The 14,147-nt window shown below is 36.4% G+C and overlaps 1 protein-coding gene across 1 annotated transcript in view; it reads left to right on the forward strand.

The window, feature by feature from the left end:
* The first annotated feature begins 7,255 nt into the window (after positions 1-7,255).
* LOC134532966 (Bardet-Biedl syndrome 4 protein) overlaps positions 7,256-14,147 on the forward strand; it is a 38,365-nt gene continuing 31,473 nt past the window's right edge. The window contains exons 1-4 of the mRNA XM_063370051.1: positions 7,256-7,462; positions 10,964-11,106; positions 11,290-11,402; positions 12,797-12,891. Of these exons, the coding sequence (XP_063226121.1) occupies positions 7,378-7,462; positions 10,964-11,106; positions 11,290-11,402; positions 12,797-12,891 (436 nt within the window). The 5' untranslated portion in view covers positions 7,256-7,377. The remainder of the gene's footprint in view (positions 7,463-10,963; positions 11,107-11,289; positions 11,403-12,796; positions 12,892-14,147) is intronic.

Raw genomic sequence — 14,147 nt, forward strand, 5'->3', positions numbered from 1 at the left:
GCCCTGTCTTGAAACCCCGAATATGACAGTACTATTTACTTGGTATCTCCTTTGGTCTGAAAACTGTATTCATGGGTTTTACTTAAAAAAAAAAAAAAATTAATGCAAATATGGGATAAACATTATATTAAGCTTCCTTGTGTGGATCCTGGAAATTTTGCTAGGCGATCCGTGCTTTGGTTTTACTGTAAAGTATAGTCTAAAACATTTTCCATGAAGCTAGTTGATTATTGCTCTCGAAGGAATATTGAACGTCACAGATATTCTCGTTCAAACAAAATATGTGTCAATAAGTTTTTGAAAAATGTAGTAAAAATAAATTGTTTTTATTTCATGATATTCTAAGTCAAGTTGTACAAGCATTAAAATATATGGAAGGAGAAATCACCTCAAAAGTGAAAGAATTTAAAGAAAAATAGTGAAAATGCATTCAACAATTATAAACTAGTTGCTGACAAGTATTGAACAGTTGATTTGAAACTTTTTTTCGACGTATACTATTGTTGGTTTGCGTTTTATGTCGTAAATAAATCTCAAGAACGGACAAAGAGGTAAATACACAAACACTCAGAAAATAAATCAAAATCTGCCAATGCCAAAAAAATTAATCCGTGGACGGTATAAGTCAGAAAAATATCACAGCACAGACGAACGCAGTGAGCTGAGAATGACGAGGCAGTTGCAACAAGAACAGTAAATAATGACAAAACAAAAGACTTTGGACAACACAGCGGAAGACAGACGAACCCAACGAGGTGACTAAATAAATAATTTGTACAACACAGCGACGCACATGTGAACCCAGCGATGTGACTATGCTGATAATCTGCACAACACAACGACGACAGCACAGACTAACACAATATGCATCCTTAGACAAAACAGTTGCGACGTTTCAGTCTGTTTGTGCCTGATGACAGGAGCATATGCACTACATCATTCTTCCCCATGACACAATTCATTCAAAGAACGTATAACCGTGTTCGCGATATGTGTTGTAGCACCATTACCCGAACAACGAAACTGTTAACAATTGATTGTGTTACGGGCCAAGATGCTGCTAAAACTTCAAAATAGTTTTCATTATTACGGACATCGGTCTAAAACGCTTGAAACATCCAAACAAAAGCTTTAAGAATTTCTGGCCTGATGTTATAAAACAGTTTCATACTTCTTTTTAAAGTTACATAACATATAATTTATATTAAGGTTGAGCGATTTATAAGAGGGGTTGTCCTTTTCGTGTCTGATCTCTCTCGTTGCACTTGTTCCCGACTTCTTATCATTCTTTGTGTCCATTATTAGCTACTTTCGGGATTGTTTAAAAGCTATCACTCTTTTAAACCCACCGCAGGGGTAAATTCCGATTTGCAATTACGAGGTCCGGAGCGCATCCCTCCAAGTTACGCGATCAGATGAAACATTCTTGAACGACGACGGGCTATCCGAGGCGGATGCCTGGTGCTGGCCGTCACGTCCTGTCCTGTTAGAGCTGATGCTTGTTCCAGATAGCGCGCGGTTGTCCGCGACCACGCCTGTGGTGGCGGGTTGTCCGCTATCTCACCTCGCGTGCAGTCAACCCGGATCGGGCGGGAGCACCACGACTCAACCCTTCAGTATATGCTGACGGTTCTTCTATATTCTAACTAGTATTATCCCAGCAGTAATTATAGTAGCGCAAATTAGTAACTAAGCTCTAATTATTAAGTTATAGTCTTAATAAAACAAAAAATATATACATACAAAAATAATAATTTTAATATTAAGGTTTTTTTTTTACCATTGTGTACCCACGTCATGGTAGGGTGCACTGTGCTACATAAACATATCAATTTTTAGGATGAATTTATTTATACTCTTCCCTAGTATTAAGGTGCTGACTGGCGGTGGAGTTAGTGGTCAGTGTAGCCACTCACTACTGGTCATAAAGCCAGCAATGGACAAAACAAGAGCCTAACGGCCCCCGCATGGTAAGCTATTTTCTCCTCAGACAAACTATTCATCTGTGCCATCATCTGTATCCTGTATAGGATAAAATGGTCTGAATCGGGTCAGGGGCCGAATCGGGTAATTCTTGTTCTAGGCGTCAGTACTGATAAATAAAAAAGAGATAGGCCACTGCTGCTATCTACTGTTGAAAAGCATAACTAAACCGCTGCCGTGAATATGCGTGTAACATTACCAGCGCGTTTGCTGTTCCATTTTCCGCAGTTTTGTAAAGGTAAGAATTCACGAGTGTCTGTTTTTAAACGTTTTCTTATTTTCGTTGGTTTTATTTCACAGATAAATAATAAATATCATTATTCAGCACAGCGGGTCATGCATGCAACTAATACACAAAGTAACGATGTTTTCGTTTATTTTTTAGCTTCAGTCAGTTTAGCCAACTTAATTTTTTGAACTTTTCGCGTCAGTCGAGCGAATCGGGTAGTTCTTAGGGCAAATAAGGTCATCATTCGTTTAAATGTTGTTAATTAGGCGATTTCCTTACTGGGATTTTTTTCTTTGACAGATAGGGCAAGAACAATCGGAAAACGACGCAAGCATTGGATAAGGAGAATATGAGAGAAGCAATGGATGATGTAAATAACATATATCTTAGTAAACGCGCAGCAGCTAAGACATGTGGCGTGCCATATTTGTGTCTTCAGCGCCGTTATGTCGTGGCGTAATAGTGCAGTTGAAAAAAAAAAGTTAAACAACTTTTACAGAGGGACAGGATTAGCATTAAAAGGGAGAATTGTTCGACTCTTTAAAGGTGGTTTTGGTGTGAACAAGTCAAGATATAAGAAAAGTCGCGTTTTCGTTTGCTCGATAAAATAACACAATAAATAAATTTTCGAAAATATATATATATACACATATATATAAAATGTCAGGATCATTGATACTTTATGACTGGATTTTTAGGAAGGCACCCTGACATTAGCTTGCGTAAACCAAAAGTTCGCTCTTTCTCTCACTGTCAAGGCCTTAACAAATTTTAAGTAAACGAAACTTTTAACTTTCTGGAAAAGGAGTATAACAAAGAACAATTAATGACAAGTCACAGCAATTTATAATTGCGATTAGTCTGGTTTTCCTCTTGATAATAAACCAGCCAGCAAAATTCTTGCAGAGAAGAGTTCGTCAACTGTTGGCAGCCAAACATGTGTTGAAAGAGGCGAGAACGTTACAGTTGTGGCTTGTACCGATACAGTTATATTATTCCTTCCTTTGTAATTTTAAAAGGGAAGCGATATCAAAAGGAGTAGGTACCTATAAAGATGGTTTCCCAAGTGGAACAGAAGTATCATGAATGAAAGTGGTTGGATTAATGAGGATGCTTTTGTGAAATGTTGCATCATTTTCTGAAATTTAGGGTTGCTGGCAGATGTTTGTAAGTTCAAGTTGGTCAATCTTCTAACAAATCGAATACATTGCAGTTCACGTTATGTACTTTGATGCCGGTCATCCCCGTTGCCTGTCCTGGAAATTATGCTAATTAAATACGTGAAAGGAGATTTGGTCTCAAGGGTGGGGTTCTTTGCCTCGTGGCTGCAGGCAGGGACGCGTCTACAAAGGACCCCCCAGGCTGTTATGGCCACCCAGGACGCCGTACTTATGAAAATAACACACGTGAATTTAACTGATTTATTACTGAAGCACACGTTACAAAATTTCACTTCACTTAAGGCACTTTCACGTGACTGGCCATATCATCGTCGACCTCCACTCTGCCCACACGGCCCTCGAATGGCGGTATTGTATAACGTCTCACGGGGTTCCGAAGACTACTCCAACGAGGGGTGCAGGCTACCCTGAGCTACGGTGACGATGATTCGTGACGCGGCAAGACTAGTACCTAGCAAGAGGTAGCCCGTACGGTAGGTAATACGAAAGTATGCTAGTGGCTGTGGGAGAGATTACAAATAACACTCAAATAGACATAGACGTGATGATGAAGGCAAACACTAACATTAACATGGAAATCAAACACTAAAGTCATTACGAGCGAGTCCCGGGCTCGGGATGGTTTCGGTACCTTTGCTCATGGAAGTTACGTAAATCGAGGCTCGTCCTCGTGGTGGCGTGGGCCACGTTAAACTGGGAACGGGCATGACGGAACCAGGTGTTGTATCTCGTCCGCGACCGTTGCACATCCCAGGAGATGATGCGTTCACAAGTTCAGTTACGCGTTCGGCACAATGCCGCCCTGCGTGGGCAATGTACTAGCTCTCCGAAGTGAGATATAAAAGCGTGAAGCGCAGGCACCTCGGCGGGCTGCCTAAAGCATTATCAATTACGTAGCACATGTGAAAGACTCGAAGTCGAGTCGCACATTTTAATTAAGGACCGTACGAAATATCGTACGGCCGGTTAGGGCCGACCGTGGAGCTGTAGAAAGAAGATTCAGAAATATTACCTATGGACGTTACATGTGGATTCTGGCGCGAAAGTTGGATGCTCCCCGTGCGCGGGGCTGCCGGCCCTGATGAGTGCTGGAAGGCTACTGACGACTCTCCCTGGCAACCGGGCCAGGGAGGGGAGGAAAACCCGGAAAAAGACGGAGCGCGGGAAGATGATGCCGGCCAGTTTTGTGAACAGAAATAATATACAACATCATTAATTAATTATCAAGAATTATTAGGCTCATTAAAAGTTGTAGTTTGTGTTAGTTAATTTAATTACATATGCACTGGATAACATATGCACATTTCCACACGCAGCCGGGCGCTTTGTACACTTAGCTGGCCGTGACTGACATCATGCCGTTCGAGGCACTGCACTAAGCTAAACGCGCGGGCGTGTTCGGCGCACTGACACTGGTTCAGGTGTTGAGGACACATAACGGCCTGTGCTCTCAGAGGGAGCACCGACGGCGGCGTCAACTTGCATTATGCTGTAAAGTTTTTGACTAGCGAATTTGCAAATACACATAACAAGAAAGAAAATTATACATTAATATTTACGAAACACAGCTGAAAATTAAATTATACCTGTTGTACTTCACATTACATGAGATGAGATTTTGTGACAGTCTTGCACAGGTTTTACTAAAGTTGGCCAGTAGGGCAATTGATTTAATAACTGTAGCTTCTAGCCGGCTCTGGTGAGCCACGAATTTGCTCTAGTATATTTACATTAGCGAATTAATGACAAAAGTATGCTCTACTTTTAATTAAAACGATGGACTGGAATCGGCCAGCATCATACGTTCTGGACCCTGCAGTGGAAAGATTACATGGCGGGTGAAGTTAGTGTCAGCCGGGTTAAGCCCTGCACCGTAAATGGTCCAGGGATCCATGGAGGGGGAAAATCGAAAATATTTACCCTGAAAAAACTATAATTATCGGAAGTACTGTAGTCAGTGAGAACAACGGTTATGGTGCCCCATGGGACGATGCGTCCGCCCGGACTGTGGCCTGTTGAGGACTGAAGACTGCCGCGAGGTGGTGGTGGCGAGAGTGGGGTACAGAATCATCTGCACACAAATCACATAAAAGGAACTAAAATTAATGTTATGTAAAACTTAATAACTAGACATTTTATGAAGCCCTTGAATAAAAATCTAATGACAAATTAAGTGGCTAAAGGCCTGAAAATGTTGTATTAATATTATGTTAAGATTAAAGTTTCAATTGCTAGTCAAGTTGTAAAAAGTCAGTGACCGCTTTGACCTGCTCAATAACTATATTTAAGATGGGTGATAAAACATAACTATAAATTTATAATTTAAGATAAGTCCCAGGCCTTAAGATAAACCACTGGCATTCCAGAATAGGGTGCCCTTAAGTGGCTAACATGCTTGTATGATGCATTTTCCCATGTGAACACTAAAGAAGTTGATTCATATTGAACAGGCACACACACAAATACTATAATATTTAACACAACTGGCTGCTTACCACAATACTGAATATCCTCCTTCCATGTCGGCATTGAATCTTTGACGTGGATGAGGGCTAGAGGTGTATTCCACCTGTGGGGGTCTGGTACTGGCCAGATGGGAACCAGGCTTTTCTGCCTCAGGAGGTACGACATCATTTTAATCCAAATAAATGTTTTTTTACGGTCTCATGACCATTCCACAGGGTTTGTTACATATGACAGTTGTTTATCTAATCAATATAGTGGATTAATGCACTTTTAATAATGAATACGTACGTAAAACCTGCCTGGACACAGGACACATTTCAGGTCTCACTTTAACTACTCTTTGTCGCCAGGGCTTTTTACTGTCGCCCAACAGAGTTCACTGACTTCAGTTCACGATTAGGGACCAGGGACAAACGGCATACCTTTATAATGGCCCATGTGGAGCCAGTCAGCTCGGCTTATAGCAAAACTCTGTGCTTTATCATGTTTCATTATGAAGAGCAATCTGCTAGCGAATGACTTCATTCAAGCAATTAGCATCCAGCTTTATCATTGTATCTTTGTTCTGTGCCCATGTGGAATGTGGCATTATTTCTGCCCTAAAATATCTAGGGTTCTTTATGTATTCAAATAACCACCACATCTAAGATCCTACACTGAATTCAAGGATCTGCTGCCTTCCACCTCACATACGCGTTTGAACAGCTAGCACATATACAAACCGTTGGGATGTGTCTACCAATAGACTCTAATCTACCACTAAGGACAGGCCACATCCTTGTTGCAGCCATGTATAAGTGTATTAAATAGTATTCAGTTTGCAACATGTTTACTTTTCACACCCCGTGGTAGGCTGTTCGTCGACACCATAATTTCTAATCAAAATAAACAGAATTTTACATTTCAATCTTAAAATTAACCATTTAACAGATTTGCAGAGATATCACTTTTGATTTGGAAAACTGCCGAAAATATCGGCCAGAAAATGCAACAAAATACCATTTAACATTCATTGCATAATGCAGTACTTGTCTCAGGGTTCTAAATGAACGCGTAAATTTTAACTTACCTTCCTTGTAAAAACAATTTATATTTTTGCTAATACACCTTATTTTACTACTATTCTTACATATAATTTTATTTTATTGCTTTGATGGAAACCATCATTCACCGATTAAACATAGCGATTGCAAAAATTGTATTGAATATAACTTAATAAAACATTCTGGCACAATTAAACAATTATACATCAAACAAAATAATAGTAAATTTAATACACTATCAGCGAATACGCTATACAGTATACCCTTCATTCATCTGTTTATAGGCAAAGTAGATATTCGTAGACTATTGTACATACACAAATTCTTTCATGTTCTACCTATATAGTCACTCTACGCTTGAAAGTGTGATGTAAACGTCACTATAGCAACCAGTATACACATTTGTAAATGTTGGGCTTGTTCTGATTTTTGTTGTGCGGATTTCCCGTGTTATTTGTACTAAGTAGCTACAGATATGTATGGTGCTATTGGAAATGGAATAACCAGTAGCAGTATCACACCTCCACTTCGTGCAAAACAACTGATTAAAAATATCAAAGGTACGATGCATGGTAATTATCAGCAAATATCTAGTTTAAGGGTCACCCACAATCAACATAGTATCAACACATTGATCGTTATAGCGAGAAGCATTATCTCAACACAAAAGTAGTTACACAGTGGCTTGACAACAACAAACGTAAACTTTACCTCATTCTTGTGTTTATTTTAGTTTACTTTTTGAAAAATGAATATTGCTGTAGTTGGTAGTGTGTAATTATAAGAAAAAAAATTAGTATTAACGGAATAAAATCCACAAAAGCACAGAAATTTCTGGGACTAGTTGTATTTTACGATTCCATGAACAATACTAATGACGTCAACAATATGGCGTCGCTTACATAATTGCCACCCATACGTTCCTATGGGACAAGCGCAGGAATAGGGTTTTGGGCGGAGAATTATAAACACACTATTTCTATTATCTGTGAAAGATTTGTGCAATGGGAGTGCATGACTTGATGTAAGTTTTTTGACATACACCATTGCTAAGAACTTTTTCTGTTGAAGAAAAACTGAAAAATAGGTAAATATTTACTTGGGCGGTATTTCCGAAAAAAAATGTTAAAAATCCGAAAATACCTTTATTTTATGCTCTTCAACTTCCTCTTTTCATTAAAAGTGGCGGAGGTAAGAAATTCCAAATACTTTAGGAGATATCGAATTTTTAAATTTCATCATATGTAGTTGAGCGGTATTTGCGAAAATAAATGTTAAAAATCCGAAAATACCTTTATCATATGCTCTTCAAATTCCTCTTTTCATTAAAAGCGGCGGAGATAAGAAATTCCAAATACTTTAGGAGATATCGAATTTTTTAATTTTGCAATACAAGACCTGTGGAACCATTCGAGCGGCGCCATTTTTGTTATTTTGCAGTGTGTTCGTGAATCGTGAATGCGTAATTAATAATTAAAATATTTATAATGTAACTGACCTGACCAAACAAACCCGGACAGACGGTGAACAGTAAACTAAAATGGTCGATTAGGTCAGGTCAGTTACATTATAAATACTTTCAAACTAAGGTGATATTAAAAATAATGTGAATTAATTTTAATTATTCTTTAGTTTTAAATTATTTATAATGTAACTGACCTTACCTAACAAACCCGTAACAAAGGATGTACAGTAACAACTCACGTAAATTTTTTTGTTACTTATTACTTGCGCAACAATATCAAAATAACAAATAAGACTTTAAAATTAGAAACGTTAAAAACTCATCTAAGTTGGAGGCGGTAATTAAACACCGTTTTAAACAATAATTGAACTAAATAATCACGTATTAGTTCATTTGAATTCTGGCCTATCACGAACAATCACGTGACATCATTATCCAATAAAAAAATAGATACTCGTACGTAAACAAGAAACAATGGTCCACGCACGCCACAGGAATGCGCTGGTTTTGTGCTGAAATTTAAAAATTCGATATCTCCTAAAGTATTTGGAATTTCTAATCTCCGCCGCTTTTAATGAAAAGAGGAATTTGAAGAGCATATAATAAAGGTATTTTCGGATTTTTAACATTTTTTTCCGCAAATACCGCTCAACTACATATGAAGAAATTTAAAAATTCAATATCTCCTAAAGTATTTGGAATTTCTAATCTCCGCCGATTTTAATGAAAAGAGGAAGTTGAAGAGCATAAAATAAAGGTATTTTCGGATTTTTAACATTTCTTTTCGGAAATACCGCCCAAGTAAATATTTACCCAAGGATATAAACATCCAATCCAAGCTTGTTTCTGTTTTGGTAAAACTATTGTGTTTGTTTCGTCTTTTCGTTTTTTGTTTTTGTCTTGTTTAAACTGTTGTGCTGATTTATTTTGGGTTCAATATATTTTTGTGCTGTCATCATTTGTGGGGTTCTTTTATCGTTCTATTCTTTTTTGGAAAACTATTGTGTTTGATTCGTCTTTTCATTTTGTCGTGTTTTTGTTTCGTTTCCACCACTGTGCTGAATTTTTTTGGGTTCAATATTTCTGTGTCATCATTTGTGGTTTTTTTTTTGTTCTCTTAGTACATTTTTCTTTGTTTTTCTTTGTTTTGTTAACCATATTCCTGTTACGGAATATTTTGTGGTGTTTATATCCTTGTTGACAACAGCAATTTTTTGCTAATTTTGTGTTTTTTGTCTTTTCGGTGTTTTTTTTTTCTTCAACAGAAAAAGTTCTTAGCAATGGCGTATGTCCAAAAACTTACAACACTATTTCTAATGAATGCATTTTTGAATAATATATTTTAGCTGTATCGTAAACTACTCACCCCCCCCCCCTCCCTTGCCATAGTATTTTGTGATACCAAAATTTCTTTATCAAAGACACTATTTGTGTGCATGATATAAATTACATTGATATCTTGAATTCTAACAAAGTGCCCTATTTATTAGAGGACTTCATGATTTTGAAAAAATGAAAGTTGCGGGAGATATGAATTATAAAGAATTAAAACCGGTATCGCAAAATAAAATAGAACGGGTGTGACCGTAATCTTTCATGATATCGATAAATTATTAAATTATTTTTAATAAAAGTCTTACTTTCATTTCATTAATCACTGGTATCACAAAATACGCTAGATACGCACAATTATGTATAAAATACAAATTTTTTTTAGCCAATTGGTTAAGCATATTAATTTTTTTTGCATTATCATGTAGGTTTAAGCATGGATGTAATCTAAATTACAGTGTACCCACTGCAGTAACATTATGAAATATAATTCGATTATTGACCTCTGGCTAAGACAGTGGTTTGTACCCTTCATGTTTCATATCTAACGAGATACAGTGGAGTCCCGATAATCTGAATTTTGGTAATCCGAAAGTCCACTTAATCCGAAAGTGAAAGTCCATGCCAAAAATAAACTTGTTCTGTTAGTTGTACCCCGTTTCTCCTTTCGGTCGTTAGAACAAATAGGCAGCATTCCGCTCTTATCACCTATTTCGTCCCGAGATTTTGTTGTGTTTATATAGACCTTATAAAATAACCTGTGTAATCATGTGGTATCATTAAATTTAAGTTTATTTTAAGAATGATTTCTCTTAATCCACAATATTTGTTTCTCCGAAAAGGGTCTATTCCCAATAATTTTGGATTTTCGGGACTTTACTGTACTTTAAATTTTAAGTAGTATTATTTTAGCTTTGCATTTTGCCAACAAGGTCATTATAGATGATGTAGCACCCAACAAAAATAAAGGATGATGTGAAAGAAACCAGCAGTGTTTTCTGGTATTTGCCTGAAGTGATTTCCAGGACACCACAGAAAATTAAAATATTAATGGCCAACTGGGATTAAAGCCTATGGATTTTCTCCGGAGTGTGAGTTCATTGTCTAAACGACTGGGCCGCCCAACTCCGTAACGGTTATGTACGTGGTAGGCTAGAAAAGTTTTTTTATTTGTGTGTTGGTGTAGATATGTCCTTCTCTATGCCTGACATGAGCTACATTGAATGTCCTGTGTTGTGTTGTTATATTATAAAATATTTTGTAGTTCCAGAATGCCCAATTGTGGAGAGCAGAAATTGGCTTATAAACATGCATTACGTGAGAAATGAATTTGACATTTGCAAAATATTTATCCACGAGGAGCTGGAGAAGAGCTGTGGCATGAACGAATATGCAAATTATGTTTTAGTGAGTATATAAATGCACTGGTATTTTATATATACTGAAGTAGTACATTAGCAGTACTTATATATGGCAAATGTTTTTTTTGCAGAGTAGGCCTAATTGTTTTTGTATTTGTACTTTAAGTAATACTGGTTGTATGTATTTTTTCTGCAAATGGAATTTTTAATCATCCACTTTTCTCCGCAGGGCGTGATACTCCGCCATGAAGGGAAAATTCAAGAATCCCTTGAATACTTTCAGAAGTGCCACAGTCTGAATCCTGGGAACTCAGATAACATCAAGCAAGTTGCACGCTCGCTGTGAGTATGTAGACAGTAGGATACGAAGTGTTGTTTAAGAAAACTTACTATTTTTTTTTACCCCATTTCTGCTTATTTATTGTGGTAACAGCCAAGCCAGAATAGCCAAAGAAACTGCATTTACAAGTGATGAGTTGTACATTGTGAGGCAGCAAAATTAGCAACAACTTTGTCTCCTTTTTTTTATTGTGATGCAGAACTGTAGAGTAGCCAGAATTTTTTTTCTTCATTTTTTTAAATTTTTGTTATACCTAATTGTTTTATTTTACCCGAGCCAAATTGTTTGACCGTATGGATGAGTTGTCTGTGCAGAACAGACAGGTAATCATGGTTGGATGATATTTATTGTACAAGCTGTGTCAGCAACAATGGTAACAGTGAATGCCCACTTAACATGTTCTGTCTGGAGACTAGCATCTTTTGTTGCCTCTTTCGTGTAGTTTATTGTTTGTTGGTGGATAATGTTATCAACTAGGGGTGCTTTCCTGATAGGCAGCACCTCTACACTGTTTTATTCAACTTTCAGAAGGTGTATGATGCAGGTACAGTACGTACAGTCTCGATTATCCGCGAAATCAAGTGGCAAGGCCACCACGGATAGTGAAAATCGCGGATAATCCGCAAAAGAGCCGAAAATTTGGTAACAAAAAAGGAAACATTAATTTCAACTTAAAAATCTAAAAATTTATGTACACTAAAAGATACAATTAACAGTAAAAATTTTTAAATGATGCTAAAATACTGATTAATTAACATACAATACATTTCAGTAATGTAAACATAAAAGTGCTCGGTACTTGCTTCGTAACAAGGATACACTCTGTACGTACTCAGAGGCTTCATTAGACACTGCGTGAGTTCCGAGAAGGCATGTGGCGTTTTACTGTATACTGCACACAATACACTCGTCAGTAGAGTTCCAATTTGCTCACTTGTAATAAAATACAGATTTACATATGTGCTGTTTTTTTTCGTAGCATTTGCGAATAATAGGGAGTATACTGTAGTTTTAAATTAGAATTTTATGAATTCCATGAATTACAGCATATGTTTTAGAGCATGTTAATGAGCTAATAAACAGTCATCCACATATATTTTTATAATTTTTTTTGGCCATCACTTAATGACGTACTTACATGGATTATGTCAGGTTTTTTATTTTGTGTAGTGAACTTGTTAAAAAATATAAGCACATAATCTTGCTTTGGAGATACAAGTTTTATAAATTAAAGTACCTACACAGTATTATTACCTACTGAATTATTTTCCAGAATAAAACAATTTTTTTGTTAATACGTATTTGAATAATATTTATACATACTTAAGGTGAGTTAAATGTGCTCTTTGGGTTGCCTGTGTGCTGATTCGCAATTCACTATTTTTTTCACTTACAGTTTCCTTTTAGGAAGACACACACTTGCCATGGAAGCATATTTGGAAGCAGAAAGTGCTTCAACTAGTCCAGACTGGGTCATCTACCATAACTTAGGTACAATATGTTCTCATTCTCACAAGAGAACTGATATGTAAATTTAGTAACTTAAGCACTTTATTGGTCTGCACAATTTCTAAAAAAACAAAGAATTTAATTTGTTGATTTTAAAATGCACAAATGAGAAGGAAGAGCAAGCATGTGACTTAAGCACTTTCTATCACTGTGATTGGCATCTTTTAAAAAATATTTTGTGTGAATATATATATAACATAATAGCTATCAAAGTGTGGATCATAATGATAAAAAAATATTTAAATATTTGAAAGACACAATGGTCCCATTTTATTTGGAAAATTCACCATGCAACTAAAGTTACAAGACTCACTGGAGAAAAAATTATATATTTTTGGCCTTAGTAAGTTTTTTCCTTCTATCCAGACTTTTAGTCCAGCATGACCAGTGTTAGGTAATCATAATAAGACATAGTTTGCACATGTGCTAGTTGCGGATGGGGGAAGTAATATTTTCTGTTTATAAACTACAGTGGTTCATTCAGTATTACCTGTTTATTCTTTGTATTCTTTGTTGGTGTGTAAATATAAATGCAGCTCTTTCATTTGTCCTTGTATATTTACAGCCTTATATGTAAAACTATATTTTACTTTATATTTTATTTTCTCAACTATCATTATTGTACAAAGATTTTAATTCTTACCTACTTAATTTAAGTTTCTTCAAATTTTACAGTGTTAAAACTTGAAATTTTACGGTTTAAAATGCTAATGAATGTCTCTGTAAACTTAGTAGATAGTTGTATATCCAAGGGCTTCAGTAATATTTCATGTACATTAGAGTTTAGTAGTTATTCATAGCTTGCTACAAACACTTAGCTGGAAAAATATTATAAAAATAAATTTTCTTTGTAATTTTTATTTTTATTTGGAATTACTATGATAATTAGTGTTAGTTAACATCCGACTATGAAAAAAACATTGTTCAGGGTATTCGGAACAGTACCACACCTGTGGCTAACTCAAAAAAACTGTTTTCTGCTTGTCGCCTGCCTCCTGTGATTTTCTTTTGAGCGCAAAATTTAAATCTGCACATTATTGACTGTGCCTGTAACTTTGCAGGGATGCGTTTCTGATTATAATGTTCCTTAACAAAATTGCTGGTTTTGCCGTTTCTTGCCACCCATTATATTCATACCCAACAATTTTATAATTTCCTGTTTGTTAATCATTGAACATACTGAAGGAAAATAATTCTTTCTCCTCAGAAGTTGTGTTATAAGAAGTTGTTTATTTTGT

This window comes from Bacillus rossius, chromosome 6, assembly GCF_032445375.1.
Source record: "Bacillus rossius redtenbacheri isolate Brsri chromosome 6, Brsri_v3, whole genome shotgun sequence".
In the NCBI taxonomy this organism is placed as follows: Eukaryota; Metazoa; Arthropoda; class Insecta; order Phasmatodea; family Bacillidae; genus Bacillus; species Bacillus rossius.